Source organism: Lynx rufus, unplaced genomic scaffold (genome assembly GCF_022079265.1).
Source record: "Lynx rufus isolate CCGP_SWC_20201006 ecotype Redwood Valley unplaced genomic scaffold, mLynRuf1.p SCAF_26, whole genome shotgun sequence".
NCBI classification, from domain to species: Eukaryota; Metazoa; Chordata; class Mammalia; order Carnivora; family Felidae; genus Lynx; species Lynx rufus.
In genome coordinates this window covers 11,724,330-11,746,753 of record NW_025814841.1, presented here as the reverse complement: position 1 = coordinate 11,746,753, position 22,424 = coordinate 11,724,330, and the positions used below count along the sequence as shown (strand labels likewise).

The 22,424-nt window shown below is 36.4% G+C and overlaps 1 protein-coding gene across 3 annotated transcripts in view; it reads left to right on the top strand.

Moving 5' to 3' along the window:
* The window catches only part of DPY19L4 (dpy-19 like 4), a 67,021-nt gene extending 44,918 nt beyond the window's left edge, over window positions 1–22,103 (top strand). For all 3 annotated transcript variants that reach the window (XM_047088940.1, XM_047088939.1, XM_047088938.1), the window contains 6 exons: window positions 698–818; window positions 3,563–3,619; window positions 7,620–7,702; window positions 11,655–11,787; window positions 18,964–19,122; window positions 19,384–22,103. In XM_047088940.1, the coding sequence (XP_046944896.1) occupies window positions 698–818; window positions 3,563–3,619; window positions 7,620–7,702; window positions 11,655–11,787; window positions 18,964–19,122; window positions 19,384–19,548 (718 nt within the window). In that variant the 3' untranslated portion in view covers window positions 19,549–22,103. The remainder of the gene's footprint in view (window positions 1–697; window positions 819–3,562; window positions 3,620–7,619; window positions 7,703–11,654; window positions 11,788–18,963; window positions 19,123–19,383) is intronic.
* Window positions 22,104–22,424: the final 321 nt, after the last annotated feature.

Sequence of the window (22,424 nt, the reverse complement as noted above, 5' to 3'; positions counted from 1 at the left end):
TGGAGTACTTAAAATTTGTCTAGGTTTTGGGGTGCCTGGGTGGCTCAGTCGGTTAAGCCAACTCAAAGTCCAACTCTTGATTTCAGCTCAAGTCATGTCTTGCAGTTCGTGGGTTCAAGCCTGTTGTCGGGCTCTGCACTGGCAGTGCGGAGCCTGCTTGGGATTCTCTCTTTTTCTTTCTGCCCCTCCCCTGCTTGCATGCTCGCTCTCTCCCTCTCAAAAATAAATAAACATGAAACAAACCGAAACTAAAAACTGAAAAAAAATTTTTTATAGATTTTGCCAAATTGCCTTCTGGAAAAGTATAGCAGTTTATATTTTCTCCAAGAGTACAATCTTACTACACTCTCATCTATATTAATGCTCTTATTTCATCCTCATTTTAGTAACCTGCATGTTTTCTTGATTATTTAAGAAATGAATAACAATCTGTTGCTGAAAGAGGCTAAGCTTTTCATTTTCCCTTAACATGTGGTATTTTCATGGGTAGTAGGAAAGAACTGAGAAAAGAGAAATCGGGTTGCCTGGCTGGCTCAGTCAGTGGAGCATGTGACTAATGATCTTGGGGTTATGAGTTTGAACCCCACATTGGGTGCAGAAATTACTTAAAAAAATAAAATCTTTAAAAAAAGATAGAGAAATTAGATAGTAATGATGTTCATGGGATATCTGATATGTGACTCCCATTCTTTTCTAGCTTGAAATACCTCTGGACTCCTTATGTATGCATGTTAGCAGCATTTGGTGTATGTTCTCCTGAACTTTGGATGACACTTTTCAAGTGGCTTCGATTACGAACAGTACACCCAGTGTTATTGGTGAGTCATTGTTATTTTGTGTTAAGTACTTGTTTCTCTTTCAATTACACAAATGGAAACTACATTGAATACAATTGAAATGGTGTGAGTAAAGGATATTATGACTTACAAGTGAAAAAGAGATCCCGGGGAAAAAATTTTTTTTAGAATTTCTGATTTAAATGCAGATAAGTAAAATAGAAGGTAAAAATACGAGTGAATCAATAATGTTAGAGGCTATCAAGAATTAATTTTTAGGGGCACCTGGGTGGTTCAGTTGGTTGAGTGTGTGACTCTTGGTTTCATTCAGTTCAGGTCATGACGTCACGGTTTATGAGATCAAGCCCCACATTGGGCTTTGTGCCGCCAGTGTGGAACATGCTTGGTATTCTGTCTCTCTCCCTCTCTCTCTCTCTGCCCCTCCCCTGCTTGCATGCACTCTTTCTCTCTCTCAAAATAAATAAACTTTTAAAAAATTTATTAAAAAAGAACTAATTTTGAGTGGTTGGGCATCTGACTTCAGCTCAGGTCATGATCTCATCGTTTGTGAGTTTGGGCCCCCAGTCAGGCTCTGTGCTTGCAGCTCAGAGCCTGGAGCCTGCTTCGGATTCTGTGTCTCCCTCTCTCTCTGCCCTTCCCCTGTTTGCGCTCTGTCTCTCAAAAATAAATAATGAAAGGGGCGCCTGGGTGGCTCAGTCGGTTAAGCGTCCGACTTCTGCTCAAGTCACGATCTCGCGGTCCGTGAGTTCGAGCCCCGCGTCGGGCTCTGGGCTGATGGCTCAGAGCCTGGAGCCTGCTTCCGATTCTGTGTCTCCCTCTCTCTCTGCCCCTCCCCCGTTCATGCTCTGTCTCTCTCTGTCTCAAAAAAAAAAAACAAAACAAAACATTAAAAATAAAAAATAAATAAATAATGAAACATTAAAAAATAAAATTAAAAAAAGAATTTTTATAATATCATTCTTGATTTGATATGGAACTATTATATGTTTTCTTTTTTGTTGTTTAAACAAAATTTTTTTTTTGGTTTTGTTTTTTTAATTTAATTTTGAGAGAGAGAGAACGAGCAGGAGAGGGGCAGAGAGAGGGAGAGAGAGAATCCCAAGCAGGCTTTGCACTGTCAGCATAGAGCCCAATGTGGGGCTTAATTCCACAAATTGTGAGATCATGACCTGAACCAAAATCAGGAGTGGGACACTTAACTGCTTAACCAACTGAGCCACCCAGGCAAACTATTGTATGTTTTCAATGTGAATACAACATTTTCACTGTGCCTGCTATGTGCAGTGAGCTTACAATGCAAATTAATTTCATCAGGTAGATTACAGTCTCCTATTCATAAAAATAATAAGAAGTATTGACAGGGTACTGTTAGAACACAGAGTAGGGCTACTTAATTCAGTCTTGTTAGGGATTCAAAGACTTTTCAATCTGAAATTTGAAAGATGATGAATTATTACTTGGATGGATGGGAAAGAAAGGGTGGGCATTCATGGTAGAAGGAATAAACATAGATAGGCAAAGAACATGTTATAATCAAAGGGAATAAAAACAGTGGCAAAGAAAAAGCATGATATATTTACTTTTCTTGGCACATAAAATGTGAGATAAGAGTGGTCAAGAAATGAGATTGGGGAATTCAAGACGTGTAAGGTCATGGAGGCCTTTGAATATCATGCAGTAACACTTGGTCTTATCCTATAGGAAGTAGAAAAATCATTGAAATGTTTGAGTGTGAGAGAGTCAGACTTCTGTTTTCTCTCAGTTCACACTTATAATTCTTTGAAGGATAGACTTGAGGGTGACAAGCCAAGAAGGTAAGGTACTGGCCATGGTGAATGGAAGTGATAAAAGCTTCAATATATTGAGTGTTCACCACGTGTCGGGTACTGTTTATAAAATACTTTATGTGCTATTCAATGCTTACAAAGGCCCTAACAGCTAAGTTTTATTGTCTGTATTTTATAGACAAAGAAACTAAGGGTTAATCTGGTTAAATAACTTGCTTGAGATCACACAGTTTATAAATGTGGAAATCATGATTTACACCCAGGTTTTTCTGACTCTGGGGTCTATTCACTTAATACTATGCTATACTGGAGTGAAAAAAATTAGAAAAGAAGGCTAGTGAGACTTGGTGCTTCAACAGTATGGAGAGACAAATCATAGATATTTCCTAGTTCTCTAGTTTGTGTGACTGTGGATTTTAGGGTTACCAAAATGGGGTTATAGACATAGGACAATAGGAAGAACAGGTTTTGGCAAAGGGATGATGAATAATTATCTTTAGTAATAGTCATGTTGTGTTTTGCTGGTCTTTTTCCAGAGGAATTTATATGTTCTTGTTTTAGCATACTTGTATATTGATATGTACTGGTGTTTTTCTTGTGTTAATTCATTGCCTTTTTGTTGCTAGCTTTTTAGGTAGCACGGTGCAGTGTCCTTTTAAGCTGTTCATAACTTAAATTCCTGGCAGAATTATCAAATATTGATTTATTATTTGAAATACTTCCATAAGTGTTACCTTTTTTCTGTTCTGTCTTAAATTTATATAGTAAATATGTATGTCTCACTTTATCTCCTGCTTAATATGTCTTAAATTCGTTAATCTTCACCCATTTCACTCTGTGAACCTAGGTTCCACATTGACTTCAGTTTCTCTGAAATTTTATAACTCTAAGAATCTGTGATTGATCATGGAGTCAATGTCTAGTACCTCCAGTACATTCTGAAATGTATCCACAATCATTTTTGTTTTAATATTTTAGGCTCTTATTCTGAGCATGGCTGTGCCCACTATAATAGGTCTCAGCTTATGGAAAGAGGTAAGAAAGGTTTTTATATTATGAAAATGTACTTTACAAGGTAGTGATAAATTTACATGTGTGTAGCATATTTATATTGAGATACTATTCTAACCAAATAAAGTGTGATATTCTTAGTATGCCTAATTTTTTATCATTAGGAACACAATACAAGAGTTAAAACATTTTTAGAATGCCACATGATGCAATTTTCTGTGGTTTCCTTATTTATTTATTTATTTATTTATATTTAAATGTTTATTTATTTATTTTGAGAGAGAGCATGTGCATGTGTGTGCGAATAGAGGAGATGGAGAGAGAGAATTCCAAGCAAGCTCCACGCCTTTAGTGGGGAGCCCATCGCAGGGCTCAGTCCTATAAACCCAGGCGCCCCTCAGTTTTCTACAGTCTAATTCTGTTACTAATTCAGTTTATAATTGGCAAAGGCCATTACTGAATAAATAGGTGATAATATTAAAAAGCAATTTGGGGGGGCGCTTGGGTAGCTCTGTCAGTTTGGGCGTTTGACTTCAGCTTAGGTAATGATCTCGCGGTTCATGAGTTTGAGCCCTGCATCAGGCTCTGTGCTGACAACTCAGAGCCTGGAACCTGCCTCAGATTCTGTGTCTCCCTCTCTTTCTCTGCCCCTCTCCTGCTCACACTCTGTCTCTGTCTCTCTCAAAAATAAATAAACGTTAAAAAAAATTTTTTATTAAAAAGCATTTTGTAATGAAAAACCCACAACTAACATCGTACTCAGTATTGAAAAACGGAGGTTTTCTTCTAAGGTCAGGAACAAGACTGACACCACTTTTATTCAACATAGTACTGGAAGTTAGAAGTCCATAGCAGTCAGACCAAAGAAAGGAATAAAAGGCATCCACGTTGGTAAAGAAGTAAAACTTTTGTTATTTGCAGATGACGTGATATTATATATAGGAAACTCTATTGGAGCACCTGGGGGGCTCAGTGGGTTTAGTGTCTGACTCTTGATTTTAGCTCAGGTCATGATCTCACATTCGTGAAAATGAAAAAAGAGGGACACCTGGGTGGCGTAGTTGGTTATGCGTCCCAACTCTTGATTTCAGCTCAGGTCATGATCTCATGGTTTGTGGGATTGAACCCCACATTGGGCTCCTCGCTGTCAGCATGGAGCGTACTTGGGATTCTCTCTCTTCCTCTCTGTCTGAGCCTCCCTCATTCATCCTCTCTCTCTCTCTCAAAATAAATAAATATGAGAAAGAGAAGTTAAACAGCAGAAAGAAATTAAGAAAACAATCCCATTTACAATTGTACCAAAAATAATAAGATACCTAGGAATAAACCTAACCAAAGAGATGAAAGACCTGTACTCTGAAAACGATAAAACCTGATGAAAGAAATTGAAGACAACACAAAGAAATGGAAAGATGTCACATGCTCATGGATTAGACAAACAAGTATTGGGGGCACCTGGGCGGCTCAGTGGGTTAAGCATCTGACTCTTGAGTTCAGCTCAGGTCATGGTCTCACAGTTTGTGAGTTTGAGCCCTGCATCAGGCTCTGTGCTGATGGCATAAAGCCTGTGTGAGATTCTCTCTCTCTCTCTCTCTCTCTCTCTCTCTCTCTCTCTTTCTCTCTTTCTGTGTCCCTCCCCTGCTTGGCTCTATCTCTCTCAAAATAAAACTTATTAAAAAAAAAACAAGAACAAATATTGTTAAAATGTCTATATTACCCAAAGTAGTCTACACATTTAATGCAATCTGTATCAAAATACCAGTAGAATTAGAACAGACATTCCTAAAATTTGTATGGAACCAAAAAAGACCCCAAATAGCCAAAGCAATCTTGGAAAGCAAAACTGAAAGTATCATGACCCCAGACTTCAAGTTATATTACAAAGCTATAGTAATCAAAACAGTATGGTACTGGCACAAAAATAAACACATAGATCAATGGAACAGAATAGAAAGCCCAGAAATAAATCTACAATTTTATGGTCAATTAATCTTCAACAAAGGAGGCAAGCATATGCAATGGGAAAAGGACAGTCTTCAACAAATGCTGTTGGGAAGACTAGACAGCTACATACAATACAATGAAACTGGACCACTTTCTTACACCATACACAAAGATAAACTCAAAATGGACTAAGGACCTAAATGTGAGACCCGAAATCATAAAAATCCTAGAAGAGAACACAAGCATTAATTACTCTGACATTGGCCATAGCAACATTTTTCTAGGTATGTTTCCTGAGACAAAGGAAACAAAAGTAAAAATAAATTATTTGGGACTACACCAAAATAAAGAGCTTCTGAACAGCAAAAGAAACAATCAACAGAACAAAAGGACAATCTACTGAATGGGAGAAGACGTTTGCAAATGACATATCTGATAAGAGGTTCGTATCCAAAATATATAAAGAACTGATACAACTCAACACCTAAAAAACAAATAATCCAATTTAAAAGTGGGCAGAAGACATAACTCTCCAAAGAAGATATACAGATGGCTAATAGACACATGAAAAGATGCTCAGCATCACTCATCATCATAAAAATGCAAATCAAAACCATAATGAGATACCATCTCACACTGGTCAGAAGAGCTAAAATAAAAATTACAGAGACACCTGGGTGGCTCAGTCGGTTGAGTGCATGACTTTTCTGCTCGGGTCTGGATCTCGCGGTTTGTGAGTTTGAGCCCCACATTGGGCTCCACACTGACAGTGCAGAGCCTGCTTAGGATTCTCTCTCTGCCTTTCTCTCTCTCTCTCTCTCTCTCTCAATGAAAATAAATAAACTTAAAAAAAAAACTAAAGGGTCGCCTGGGTGGAGTGTCTGGCTTCGGCTCAGGTCATGATCTCACCGTTCCTGAGTTCGAGCCCCGCATCGGGCTCTGTGTTGACAGCTCAGAGCCTGGAGCCTGCTTCAGATTGTGTGTCCCCCTCTCTCTCTGCCCCACCCCTGCTTGTGTTCTGTCTCTGTCTTTCAAAAATGAATAAACATAAAAAAAAAAACTAAAAAACCAAAAATAAAAAACCAAGTGTTAGGATATGGAGAAATAGAAACACTCATGCACTGTTTGTGGGAATGCAAATTGTACAGCCACTGTGGAAGACAGTATAGAGGTTCCTCAAATAATTAAAAATAGAACTACCTTATGATCCAGCAATTGCACTACCAGATATTTACCCAAAGAATACAAAAACACTAATTCAGAGTGATACATGCACCCCTATGTTTATTGTAGCATTATTTACAATAGCTAAATTATGGAAACAACCTAAGTGTCCGTTGATAGATGAATGGCTAAAGAAGATATGGTATGTGTGTGTGTACATTATATATAATAATATATATGTATAATATACACACACACTTATCTTGATGAGCACTGAGTATACAGGGAATTAATTGAGTAATATAGGGAATTGTCCATTGATATATGAATGGCTAAAGAAGATATGGTGTGTGTATGTGTATTTTTTATATAATATATATATATAAAATATATATATATATTATATGTATAATACACACGCACTTATCTTGATGAGCACTGAGTAATATAGGGAATTGTTTAATCAGTATATTGTACACCTGAAAGGAATATAATGCTGTATGTTAACTACACTGGAATTAAAAAAAAGTGTTTTGGCAACTCCAAAATTTGAATATTTATAAAATAATATAAATTCTTTAGTTTATTGTAGCATAACATGAAACTAATTGCCAATAAACCTGTTAAATTAATTGTGTGTTCCTGAAAGATGAAACTGATGATTGTTTGGTAATGATAAAATTATTTATTGAGTCTAGGCAGTAAATTAACCATAAAATAGATTATTTAGATTATTTGGACTGAGAAGAATGAGCAGCTCACTGAAAGAAAGTAAAAAGATCCATGATATTTTTTCCGTGAGAATGATGTTATAATATTGTTTGTCTTACGTTAGTCTCGTAGTAAATACTCTGGAGCAGTTTTGAACTTTTTGGATACTTATACATATTTTTGGGAATTTTGTTTTGCATTTTAGTTTTTTCCAAGATTAATGACAGAACTAATGGAACTACAAGAATTTTATGACCCAGATACAGTGGAACTTATGACCTGGATAAAGTAAGAATTGAACTGCTTAACACTTTTGTTAAACCATTGTTGCATGCTATCTCATCAATTCAGGGGAAATAATAAATTAATCCTTTTCCAAATTGTTCTCATAAAACTTAGAATTTTGCCCCATGCTTTTAGGGATATTTAGTTTTTAATTGACTTATAATTCTGATTTTCTAATTGAACTCCTCTCCATTGGAAATACAGCATTAGGTCACCTGGGTAGCTTAGATGGTTAAGCATTTGACTCTTGATTTCAGCTCCGGTCATGATTTCATGGTTTGTGGGTTCGAGCCCTGCTATTGGGCTCTGCGCTTACAGTTTGGAGCCTGCTTGGGATTCTCTGGCTCCCTTTTTCTGCCCCTCCCCTGTTCATGTGTGCACGTTCGCTCTCTGTCTCAAAAATAAACTTAAAAAAAAAAAAAGAAAGTAGCATTCAGGGGCACCTGGCTAGCTCAGTCAGAACATGTGACTCAGGGCACGTGGGTGGCTCAGTCACTTAGGCATCTGACTCTTGATTTCAGCTCAGTTCATGATCTCACGGTCATGAGATTGAGCCCAGTGTTGGGTTCTGCACTGACAGCATAGAGCCTGCTTGGGATTCTCTCTCTGCTGCTCCCCTGCTCACAAGCGTGCGCACTCTCTCTCTCAAAAATAAATAAATAAACTTAAAAAAAGCATGTGATTCTTGATCTCTGGATTGTGAGTTCAAGCCCCTTACTTAAAGAAATAAAAAGCTAATATATATAGCATTGATAAGTTTGAGATTTGAGACTCTTTCTGTGCTACACCTAGAAATGTAGAATATAAAGAAACAAATATTCCCTTATTTAGATAGTCAAGAGGTTGTTTCTTTTACCCTGGGTTGGATAAGTGGTGGATTACTAGTCTTGTTAACGAAGTTTACCAAAATTTAAGATTTTAATTTTAATAGCCATACATATTTTATTTTATTTATTTATTTTTAAGTTTTTTAATCTTTATTTATTTTTGAGAGAGAGAGAGAGACAGAATGTGAGCAGGGAAGGAACAGAGAGAGAGGGAGACACAGAATCCAAAGCAGGTTCCAAGCTCCAAGCTGCCAGCTCAGAGCCCGACCCAGGGCTCAAACCCACGGACCGCGAGATCATGAATCTGAACCGAAGCTGGCCACTCAACTGACTGAGCCATCCAGGCGCCCCTAATAGCCATGCGTATGTTAAAACCCACACAGGACAGAAGATATGGTCTTTGGCCTATGGATACAGGGAATTGCAATTGAGACCCCGTTTTCCCTCTCTCAACACACACATATGACTAAGGGACGCTCAGAGGACTACACTATCAGTGATAGAATAGACCCACAAAATAACCATCCAGTGGTAGGGAAAGCATATCTTCCTTGGCCTCAGCTATTAGTCAAACAAAAGTCTCTCCTCTGAATTTGCAGCAGTGGATCTGAATTCACACGGGTTTGCAGTTTGAAATTATACTTGTCTAATCCAAGAAACCCCCAGTCAAAAAATTATCATAAAAAGTGGTCCTGTGTGGTTTAGAGTGTCTGATATATTCTCAACCCAGGCTACACAGGTTTCCACAAATAGGACTTCATGAAGATGAGCTCTAAAATTAAAAAACACATGACAAAACGGTCCAACACAGTGAGATCAGCTGTTGTTTGTGATAAACAACAGAATTAGATCTCTAACAATTTTTCTTTTTCTTTCTTTTTTTTTTTTTTAGTTTATTTACTTACTTACTGAAGTAAACTCTATACCCAATATGACCCTGACATCAAGAGTCACATGCTCTTCTGACTATGCCAGCCATGTGCCCCAGAGCTCTAGAAATTTCTGATAATAAAATTTATGTGAGTTGGTTTCTGCTGCATAATAGACTACCACAAAAGTTAGTGGCTGCAAATAATAAACATTTCTTATTTTTCACTATTTTGGCAGTCAGTGAGTGGGGGGTGGGGAAGAGTCTTCTGGTCTGGGCTAGCTGCTCTGGGACTGAGTGGTCAGGCATGGCCTCTCTCACATGTCTAAAGGTTGGGTAGGTACCAGCTGGGGGAATGGAATTGACTTGGCCACAGGCCTCTCATCCAGCTCAGGTAGCCTGGGCTCATTTAGAAGATAGTGGTTATAGAGTTCTTAAGAGTAGCAAGAGAGGACGAATCTCAATGTCAAACATTTTAAAAGTTTCTGCTCACATTATGTTTCTGTTCTGTTGGCCAAAGCGAGTCACATGACCAGGACCACTGTTTGCTCTGAGAGCATAGGTATGAGGTAAGAATCATTGCAGCCGTTTTACAACTAGTCTACCCTACATAGTGGGTAGACACTATGAAATAACTACACTGAAAAATGTTTAAGACATAGAAGGAGAAAATAAAACATGAAAAAATGAAACACTATCAAAAAACAGGAAAATATGGGGGGGGAAGACAAAAATGTTTCTATAAATGAGGAATAGGTTTATAGAAATGAGAATTGGTGTTATTACAAGGTTTTGTTACTGTAAATACACATTTCATATGTATAAAAATTGTTTTCTTTAGATCACCTTTATTGCCTATTAATATTTTTTGTGAATTGTGATTACCATTGTAGGACACTGACTATATAGCTTTGTATTGTCATTAACAAAAGATGAAGTTAAATCTGGGTGTGTGATTTATCACATTATTTTTAAGCATAGGGGCTTGAACATTGGACATTGTACATCAGGCAGTTATATATATTACTGTGGTATAATTATCCTGTTTCATGTTTGTTTCCCCATTACTGGGTGCTCCCTGAAGACAGTGGCTGTGTGCCATCTTTTATTTCCAGAGCTTGGCATTGACTCTAGCGTGTAGTAAGTGAATGCTGAATGTTGAATTGGTTGGATTGGTTAGTGAAGACATTGGAGCAACCCTTTGGGATCTGCTTTTAGGTTTCCTAGTCTTGTAAGTGGCATCTTTCTGGGGCTTTGGATCATCGTTCAAAGTGGAGAAGTCCTACATGTGTTATCTGCAGACAGGTACATGGTAAAGGTAGGGAAGAAGCAGGAGATGGATGGATTGGGAAAGATTTGGGTTGTGGTGGTTAATATTTTCAGAAGGATAAATTTGAGAATTCACACTCACCATTGAATTGATTACACTATATAAAGTAGTAAATTCCTGTCATTATATATACCCTGCATTATTTTTTAGTAGTAGTATTACCACCTGGCCTATATCCCTCCCATCTCTCTCAAAAGCCAGGAACCTTGGGGTGCCTGGGTGGCTCAGTTGGTTAAGTGTCTGACTTTGGCTCAGGTCATGATCTCATAGCTCATGGGTTTGAGCCCCGCATCAGGTTTTGTGCTGACAACTCAGAGCTTGGAACCTGCTTCAGATTCTGTGTCTCCCTCTCTCTGCCCCTCCCCAGCTCATTATCTGTCCCTCTCTCAAAAATAAGTAAACATTAAAAAAAATTTTTTTTTTGTTTTAATTAAAAAAAAAAAAAATGCCAGGGACCTTGTCTCCACCCCACCTTTAAATTTTTTTTCTGTATTAGGGCACCTGGGTGGCTCACTCATTTAAGCATCCCGACTCTTCATTTTGGCTCAGGTCATGATCTCATGGTTCATGGGATTGAGCCCCATGTCAGGCTCTGCACAAACAGCATGGAGTCTGCTTGGGATTCTCTCTCTTCCTGTCTCTCTGCCTCACCCCCACTTGCTCTCAAGTTCTTTCTCACTCTCTCAAAATAAATTTAAAAATGAAAATAAAACTTAAATTTTTTTTCCCATATTTTCAGCATTCAAAATAGTTCCTGGCACTTAGTAGGTGCTTATTTTTTTTGAATTCATCAATGAAACAAATGCTGATATAGAAATTCAAGTATACAATACATGATTGAGTTGCCTGCTGTTTCAGAGTTGATATAAATCATTGATCTAAATAGTACACTTACCTTTTCAGTGTGTAAATCTTTATGTTTCTTTACAGAAGGCAAGCTCCAGTTGCAGCTGTGTTTGCAGGGAGTCCACAGTTAATGGGTGCGATTAAATTATGCACGGGATGGATGGTGACCAGCTTACCTCTTTACAATGATGATGATCTTCTCAAGAGAAATGAAAATGTAAGGCATTTTAGATTACACATTTAAATCTTTTAAACATCCCTCTTCTATTTTAGTATAGCTCTGTAATGATGCATGTGTTCCTGGTTAGCTAGGAAAATCCAAACAATTTTAGAAAGAGTTGATTATTACCTTTGGTCTTTGAAAAGCTGTGTAATATATTTAACCAAGAGGAGAGCAAATTATTTTATTTTATGAATGGTATCCATTATTTTATGAATGGTATTGATAAGTTTCTAGGAGAAACATTTAATTTTCCACAAAGTTTCAAGGGAACTCATATGTAATATTTCACAAAAAGAAACATTCTTTGGAAAATACGATTGTTCTCAATCAGATTACCGAAGGCAGGCAGACTGTCAGTTAATGTCTTGATACACTTTGTATTTCCAGGCTAAAGTTCTGTCTCACTGTGGTTTATTTTTCAGTATGGGCTGTTATTAATAACTTAGTATAACATTACAATATCTAATAATACAATAGAATGTATTATTTTGACTGGTCCAGATGCAAATGTTAACTTCATATCTGGAAGCAGTGACCAACTGAACCTAAATTCCAAATATTCTGTTTTTCAGTTTGAGAGAATTTTATGTAGTTTTTAAGTATGCTGTAAGCTAAGGAGGTAATAAAGCAATATAGAATTTAAACTGTAAGAAGACGACTCTGGAATTAGAATACCTGGATTCAAATGCTACTCCTGCCATGTGCTAGCTCTGTGACCTTGAACAAGTTTGTTTTCCTTTTTTTTTAAGATTATTTTTTAAGTTTTTATTTAAATTCCAGTTAGTTAACATACGGTGTAATGTTAGTTTAAAGTGTACAATGTAGTGATTCAACACTTCTGATCTCTACACCTATCTTGGGGCTCAAACTTAAAACCCTGAGATCAAGAGTCATATGCTTTACCAACTGAGCCAGCCAGGAACCACACCCCCCCCCTTTTTTTTTGTATTTCCACACTTCCTGTTTTATTTAATGTATTTATTTATTTATTTATTTATTTATTTATTTATTTTGGGACAGAGAGAGACAGAGCATGAACGGGGGAGGGGCAGAGAGAGAGGGAGACACAGAATCGGAAACAGGCTCCAGGCTCTGAGCCATCAGCCCAGAGCCTGACGCGGGGCTTGAACTCACGGACCGCGAGATCGTGACCTGGCTGAAGTCGGACGCTTAACCGACTGCGCCACCCAGGCGCCCCGTTTCCTGTTTTATTTTAAAAAAAATTTTTTTAATGTTTATTCATTTCTGAGAACAGAGAGAGACAGAGCATGAGTGGGGGAGGGGCAGAGAAAGAAGGAGACACAGAATCTGAAGCAGGCTCCAGGCTCTGAACTGTCAGTGCAGTCCCCCATGCAGGGCTCGAACTCACAAACCATGAGATCATGACCTAAGCTGATGTCGGATGTTTAACCGACTGAGTCACCCAGGCGCCCCACACAATGCCTTTTTTAAAAAATTGAGGTATAGGTGTGCCTGAGTGGTTGAGTCAGTTAAGTGTCTGACTCAGCTCAGGCCATGATTTCACAGTTTGCAAGTTCAGGCCCCACATTGGACTCTCTGTCAGCACAGAGCTACTTCAGATCCTCTGTCCCCCTCTCTCCATGCCCCTCCCCTGCTCTCTCACTCTGTCTCAAAATAAAAAAACCTTAAAAAATATGGTTAAAAATTTTTACAATAAATAAATAGTAATTGAGGTGTAATTGACATATAACATTACATTAATTTCATGTGTACGATGCAATGATTTGATATTTGTATATATTACAAATTGATTACCACATTAAGTCCAGTTAACATCTATCAACATACATAGCTATAAAAAATTTTTTCTCATGATGAGAACTTTTAAGATCTACTTTCTTAGCACCTTTTAAATGTGCAGTACGGTGTTACTAACTATGTCACTATGCTCTACATTAGGTCTCTATGACATACATTTTATAACTGGAAGTTTGTAGCTTTTGACTCCCTTCACCCATTTTACCCACCTCTGGCAACCACCAGTCTGTTCTCTGTATCTGTGAGTTTGGTTGGTTTTGGTTTTGCTTTCAGATTCCACATATAAGTGAGATCCTACAGTATTTGTCCTTCTGTGTGACTTACTTCACTTAGTATAATATCCTCAAGGTCCATCCATGTTTTGTGTGTGTGTGTGTGTGTGTGTGTGTGTTCAAGCTTTATTTATTTAAGTACTAATCTCTACACCCAGTCTGGGGCCCGAATTCATACCCCCAAGATCAAGAGACACATGTTCTGACTAAGCCAGCGAGGCATCCCAAGGTCATCCATATTGTTGCAAATGGCAAGATTTAATTCTTTCTTATGGCTGAATAATTTCCTATTTATAAATACACACACACACACATACTACATTTTATCTATTCATCCACTGATGGACATTCAGGTTGTTTCCATATGTTGGCTTTTATAAATAATGCTGCAGTAAACATGGATGTGCATATATCTCTTTGAATTAGTGTTTCCATTTCCTTTGGATAAATACCCAGAAGTGGAATTTTTGGATGATATGGTAGTGTCATTTTTAAGTTTTTGATGAACGCTTCATACTGTTTTCCACAGTGGCTGTATCACTTTACCTTCCCATCCCCAGTACGAGGGTTCCCTTTTCTCCATATTCTCGCCAGCATTTCTCATTTCTTGCCTTTTTGGTAGTACCCATTCTAACAGCTGTGAGGTGATATCTCTTTATGGTTTTGATTTGCATCTCTGTGATGATGAATGATGTTGAGCACCTTTCATGTACCTGTTTGCCATCTGTATGTCTATTTTGGAACAATGTCTATTTAGATATTTTGCCCACTTTTTAATCAGATTTTTTTTTCTCCCATTCAGTAGGTTGCCTCTTCATTTTGTTGATGGTTTTCTTTGCTGTGCAGAAGTTTTTTAGTTTGATGTAGTCCCACTTGTTTATTTTTGCTTTTGTTGCCTCCACTTTTGCTGTCAAATCCGAAAAAATAATCGCCAAGACCATTATCAAAGAGCTTATCACCTGTGTTTTCTTCTAGAAGTTTTATGGTTTCAGGTCTTACATTCAAGTCTTTAATCCATTTGAGTTAAGTTTTGTGTGTGCTGTACGATAGTAGTTCAGTTTCATTCTTTTGCGTGTGGCTGTGCAGTTTTCCAACATCATTTATTGAAGAGATTGTCCTTTTCCCATTGTATTGTTTTGACTCCTCTGTTGTAAATTAATTGACCGTGTATGTGTGGGTTTATTTCTGGGCTGTTTTGTTCCACTGATCTATGTATCTGTTTTTGTTTTTAACGGTTATTTATTTATTTTGAGAGAGGATGGGGGAGGGGTAGAGGGAGAGAGAACCCTAAGCAGCCTCCGCACTGTCAGCACAGTCAGTTTCATGAATTGTGAGATCATGACCTGAGCTGAGATCAAGAGTTGGACACTTAACCGACTCAGCCACCCAGGTGCCCCATATGTCTGTTTTTATCCTGATACCATACTGTTTGGATTACTATAGCTTTGTAATATAGTTTGTAGTTAGGAAGCATGATTCTTCCAGCTTTGTTTTTTCTCAAGATTGCTCTGACTATTCAGGGTCTTTTGTGGTTCTATACAGATTTTAGGATTGTTTGTTCTATTTCTATGAAAAATGCCATTGGAATTTTGATAGGAATTGCACTGAATCTGTAGATGGCTTTAAGTGGTATGGACGTTTTAACATTCTTCCAGTTCATGAGCACAGAATATCTTTCCTTTTATTTGTGTTTTCTTTAATTTCTTTAATTTTGAGCAAATTTCTGAATCTGGTTATTATAATAAGTTCTTATCTTCTGGTTGTGAGTCGGGATGCTTAAATGAGTGAGCCACCCAGGTGCCCTAATACAGAAAAAAAATTTTAAAGGTGGGGTGGAGACAAGGTCCCTGGCATTTCTTTTTTTTTAATTAAAAAAAAATTTTTTTTTAATGTTTACTTATTTTTGAGAGAGGGATAGATAATGAGCCGGGGAGGGGCAGAGAGAGGGAGACACAGAATCTGAAGCAGGTTCCAAGCTCTGAGCTGTCAGTACAAAACCTGATGTGGGGCTCAAACCCACTAGCTGTGAGATCATGACCTGAGCCAAAGTCAGATGCTTAACTTACTGAGCCACCCAGCCTCCTCTAGAAGTATTTTTTTTTTAATGCCCCATGAGTGTGTTACAGCTTCTTAAAATTTAAAGTAAGTAAAAAATGTATGTGAAAAACAATAAATAGATACAGGCTGGATAGAAATATTTCCATTGAAACCTATTTAGCAATTAAATGAGATAATGCACTATGCCTGAAACATAGTAAGACTTAAATATTAGTTATTATGTTCTGATTTACTATTAAATTGTATATGCACACACATAGAAACATAGAAAGTACAAAGAGGAGCACAAAAGCAGGAATAATTGGGGCACCTGTCTGGCTCAGTCTGTAGAACATGTGACTCTTGACCTCAGGGTCGTGAGGTCAAGCTCCACATTGGGTATGGAGCCTTCTTTAAAAAAAAAAAAAAAAAAAAAGGCAGGAACAATCCATTCTGCCTCTACAAATCCAAGTCTTCATAAAAGGCATTGGCTTGATCTGGGCTTTGAAGGACTAGTAGAAACATGGTTGGAAAAAGAATGCATTGATTCCAGGATGAAAAATGACATGAGCCATGAAATTTGTATAGCCATGAAACTAAAAAAGTAAACTAGGGCCAAATTCTAAAGGACCTGGAATGTCGTGCTGAAGAATTTAGACTTACCCTTGAGGCATTTGGGAGTTATCAGAGACTTTTAATAAGCCTGGGAATGGAATGCTTAGATCTGTTTTAGAGAGTTAATTATGGTCACAGCAGAAAGAACAGATTGAAGCAGGGGAGAGGTCAGAGATGAGGAGATCTATCTGGGTGTGATTTACCTGAGAGACAACAGCTGCCTTTGTCTAGTATCTGCTGCATTTTGAAAAGGTACAGTCGCCTAGAATGTAGATGTATATAGCATATTCCTGAACTTTTTTTTTTTAGTTTTTTTGTTGTCTTATGATTGGTCTTTTCCTAATACAGAATTTCAGAATCACTTATAATTAGGTCAGACTTTTAATTAGGTTCTAGTTAAATTTAAACATTTTAGAGTTTTATGTTTTATGTGATTTAACTATGAGAATAGGAACCATGTTTCTTTTCAAAACTTTGTCTTTCTCTTTGGTATCTAGTGCACAGCAAGTACTGACTGAATAAATTTGTTGTTAAACTGAAATTCAAATCAGACTCCATAAATGAGACCATATCATTTGAATTGCATTCTATCTATAATTCGTGACCTGTGACTAATCTTTGTATAATTCCTAGGCCAGTAATTCTCAAACCTGAGACTATTATGCTCCTAAGGGACATTTGGCAATGTCTGGAGACATATTGATTGTCACAACTGTAGGAGGAATTCTTCAGGCATCTAGTGGGTAGGGACCAGGAATACTGCTGAACATCCAACACTACACAGAACAGTCATCCTCTGTCCCAACAAAGAATTCTCTAGCCCAAAATGTCAATAGTACTTAGATCGAGAAACCCTGTGTTGTTGCCATTGCATAGAAGTGGTTTTCTTGTGTGTATGTTTAAAAAATGTTTATTTATTTATTTTGTGTGTGAGAGAGAGAGAGAGAGGGAGAGAGAGAGAGATTATGGGGGGGGGAGGGGCAGAGAGAGGGAAAAAGAGAATCCCAAGCAGGCTCCATGCTGTCTGCACAGAACCCAATGTGGGGCTCTACCTCACAAACCATGATCATGACCTAAGCTGAAATCAAGCAGATGCTTAACCAACTGAACCACCCAGGCGCCCCTAGAAGTATTTTTTTTTAATGCCCCATGAGTGTGTTACAGCTTCTTAAAATTTAAAAGTAAAAAATGTATGTGGAAAACAATAAATAGATATAGGCTGGATAGAAATATTTCCATTGAAACCTATTTAGCAAAGAGAAGCGTTTATTAACATTCTGTGTACCACAGAATATCAAGTACCTCTTGATAAGTACCTCTATCATATTGGTGGACATTGGACCTGAAGGTGCTGGAATGACAGCAATCATAACATGTAGGAGGTGGCTGCTGAGTATCAAATAGGTTGGGATCTTGTCCAATCTAGATATCAAATCTCAGTATTTCCAGGACAAATAGCATGTGATACTTTTGGCCTAACATTTGTGATTCTGTTATTTTGTATTTTGTAACAAGAGCTCGTCCAATGTTAGCATCTCAGAAAAACTGAACAAGCTTATTATTTAATAAGATCCAGAACTTATTATCTTATAAGTTCAGCAAAATTGTAATGGAAAATACCATGGAATCAAGACAGGAGTTTTAAGCATTCTTGTTTATTTAGTATTTTGTAACAGTGGTCAAACTATGTTTAACCTTGCTAACTTTATTTCATGTATAAGTGAGTATAAAATACACTGTATGTGGTATAAGATTAAAGGAACTATTATAATTCAATAATAAAAAGACAAGTCAGTTAAGAAATGGGCAAAGCCCATTGCTAAGTGAAATAAGTCAGATAAAGACAAATACTCTGATTATCATTTACATATGGAATCTAAACAAGCCAAACTCAGAGAGTAGAGTGGTGGTTACCAGGGGCTAGAGGGTAGGGGAAGGAGGAGTTGTTGGTCAAAGTGTACAAACTTTCAGTCATGAGATGAATAAGTTCTGGGGATCTGATGTTACAGTATGGTGATTATAGTTAATAATACTATATTACATACTTGAAAGTTGCTGAGAGAGTAAATCTTACATGTTCTCACCAGAAAAAAGAAATGGTAATTATGTGACACAGTGGAGGTGGCAGCTAATGTTGTAATGGTAATCATTTTGCAATATTTAAGTGTGTCAAATCCACAGGTTGTACACCTTAAACTTGCACAACATTGTATGTCACTTATATTTCAATAAAGCTGGGGGGAAATGGCCAAAAGACTTGAATGGACATTTCTCCAGAGAAGATATTCAGTGGCAAGTGAATGAATTATGAATATAAGCTTCCTAAGGGCAGGAATCAAGGCTTAGTGAATATCTTTATTTTCCATAGATAGTGCTTTATACCAAATAATAGTAGATGCTCAATGTGTCGTTTCAAATAATACATTTTAAATGTTTTGACATCACTGTTTTAATTATATTCTTCCAGATCTATCAAATCTATTCAAAGCGATCTGCTGAAGATATTTATAAAATACTGACATCCTACAAGGCTAATTACCTAATTGTAGAGGATGCTATCTGCAATGAGGTGGGAACCATGAGAGGCTGTAGGGTTAAAGATTTATTAGACATTGCAAATGGCCACGTAAGTAATCATTTGAAAAGTTAAATCTTTTTGACAAAAATGACTTTTTAATTCAGCTTAATCTTACTCTTTTTTAAAGTTTATTTTTTTATTTTGAGAGAAAGAGCAAGCATGCCCAAGCGGGGGAGGGGCAGAGAGGAGAGACAAAATCCCAAGCAGGTTTCACGCCATCAGCACAGAGCCCAATGCAGGGCTCAAACTCACAAACTGTGAGATCATGACCTGACACTTTTTAATATGGTGTTTCATACCTTTTGACAGGTGGTTTGCGAAGAAGGTGACAAGTTGACCTATTCAAAATATGGGCGATTTTGTCATGAAGTCAAAATTAACTATTCTCCATATGTGAATTACTTCACTAGAGTATACTGGAACAGATCCTACTTTGTATATAAAATCAACACTGTGATATCCTTTCAGTCTTGAAAATAGCAGAGTCTTCATTTCAAAGACATATCACTTGAAGTAAAATGTGATTTTCTTCTACTTACATGGTGTCTTTTGGAAATCAGAGGATGGACATTTGAAATGTTGCTGCTGCTTTTCCCCTCCTGCTGTTAACTGGATCCAGAGTTCTGCAAGAATAGAACATCAAGCATTACTGTCCTTTGGTAAAATGTCAGATCTGCCACAATATTCCAGTCAGGTGTTTTCCTTATCATTACATGGTCTTTGAATACTTTATCTTTTCAATTATTATAAAATTGCCCTCATAAATCTTCATTCTGTCACAACATAGGTCTTGAATTTGAATATGTTCAGGGTCAGAGTATATTTCTCAGACACAGCATTTAATAAATATACCATTTAATGTCATAATTATAGACTAGAAGGAAAGAACTCTTCTTACCCTTGAGGCAGTTTCTGAAGGTATTTCATGGTTTATAATAGAATTGAAATATTACAATAAAAATTAATTTAAATGTTAGCTGAAAATATGTGACATTTAAATTAAAATGTGTAAATTGTGTAAAGGAACATTATTTTGAAGGATATATATAAAGATATATCCAGATTTTCCATGATACTGCTCTCCTCACCTGCTGCTTATATAAATGTGCACTTTCTTAGTAATATAGAGGACATAATATTGCATTTTATTATTTTATGACTATTAAGTGGTTAGCTTTTTTCACTTATACCCATAAATTTAATACCAATTTAATCATGATAAAACAGTGTAACTCTTGTTACCTAAATATTTTTGAAACATTTAAAAGAATGTTCAGGTTTTTAAAGGGGTAGAATGGGGTATACAGTCTATTCACATATTTTCTACTGACGTATTAAGTAAAAAATTAAGTCTTTATCAGAATGAGAATATTCTGATATTAATGACTAAAATGACAACACTAAAACGAACAATTTCCTGAGATGGGGCAGAGGCTATTAAACATACTTCTGCATGCAGATATGTTTACCATAAAGCACAAATGCTGTTATTTATGAAACTATAGTACAGTCTTCAACATTAAGAACAAAATGACAATTCTAATAAAATTCACAACACAGTTTCACAGTCTAAATGCTACGTTCCTTTAGGTTAAATGTTTTCGTATTTTTAATCATTTATTAAAAGAAATTCTTAAATGATTCATTGGGGCATATAAAGAGATTCAGGATAGATGTATCATTTTAATAAGATGAGATGCATGTTTAGTTTTACCTTATGCATATGTTTAGTGAATAGATTTTTAAAATTTTCACTTGTTAGAGTGTTGTAAAAATTGCAGTTTCAGTACTCTGAATTACTACTTTAGAAGGGAGCATCTTTTCATTATCCTTATTTTCGGGTATATATATGTGGGGCTTTTTTTTTTTTTTTTAAGTGCAAAAGCACATGCACTCTTAGACTAGCTTGAGGATGCTTTGCTTTTTTAGAGCTTCAGAATTAATTGATGGCAGTGTCATATATCTGGTGTACTAGTTTTATTTGGTTCTCATTTGATGCTTTTATATAATTTTTAACAATTAACATATTTCAAGGCAGGGCATTTCAGGTTCTCTGCACGTCTTAATAGTGAGTCATTAGTATTAAACTTCAAGCCTTATGAAAATATTACTGTGGTTACCTAAGTACACAGCAAAGGGTCACCTGGTAGTCCTTGTGATTAGAGCATGTAAAGCAATGTAACTTCAGGGTTAGCTTGCATATGTTGAAAGGGAAATATAATAACCTATGTAGCGTGAAATATTTAATTGAATTTGTATTGATTTATATTATCAAATATGCTGAGTTCATTTTGATGTGTGTTTTTTGACTTTGTTTTGGCTTTTGACATAAACATATTAGTGAGTTGCTTTTGCTCCTGCCAAAGCAAATTTATTTATTTCTTAAATAAAATTGATTTGGAGAAGCTTTTAATTTAATTTTTTAAATGATAAGTTGTTCATTCAGCATCAGTTGAAAAGGAAAATGTGAGCTTTATTATGGAAGTAATAATATTGGATACAAGAGATTAGCTTCTATTTTAATTATAGTTAAAACAGTAGTAGTAGGAAACTTTGAGGAACATTTTATTAATTTCCTTGCTTATTTGTAGGGTAAAAACTGATTAAAAGTTCTGTAAGGAATTCCATTTGGGTAACTTACAGTTGTTAGATTTTCATAGGTTATAAAAACCTATGAAAGGAGCAAAGTTTACAGTTTTAGGATGAAAGGAATTTCTCAAAGAAATACAAAACATACTTTGCCCTTGATGTTGCAAAACCATGGAAATAAGTGCCTTAACTTCTTTATTTCTCTTTACTTTTTATTTTCAAAAAATATTATCTACTTTTTTCTATAATTTGGTATCTTTCCTCATCATTAAGCACAGAGAAAAACTCCTCACTAGGCTATTTTTAGTATTGACTTTAATTCGTTAATAAGCAAATCTTTGGTAAGGGTAGCGATGGGATTTTTAGCCTGCTAAATTAATTTATCTAGCTTCCCAAATGCCAAACAGTCTAACAAATAAAACTTAATTGATATGATTTATGATATTGACTCTGTGCTGGTTTATATTTTTTCCCACTTTGGCATCTTGGTGCTTTTTGTTAGACTGGTGAGGTTTTACAGCCTAGGAAGTATGCATTATACTTTAGAACTAACTGTTTTCTTCATTACTTTTTGTGTATATGGACAGCATATTTTTTCAGAACATTAACCCAAACTGCACATAGCCTCAATGTTGTGGCACTCTTCCATACACTGCAGATTGGTTTAAGGAAAAGCAGAAATGGAGGTCAAAGTGTGTTACAAGTTGGGGCTGGAAAATAGGCTTTAAAAAAATAGGTTCTTAATTTCTTGAAGGGCACAG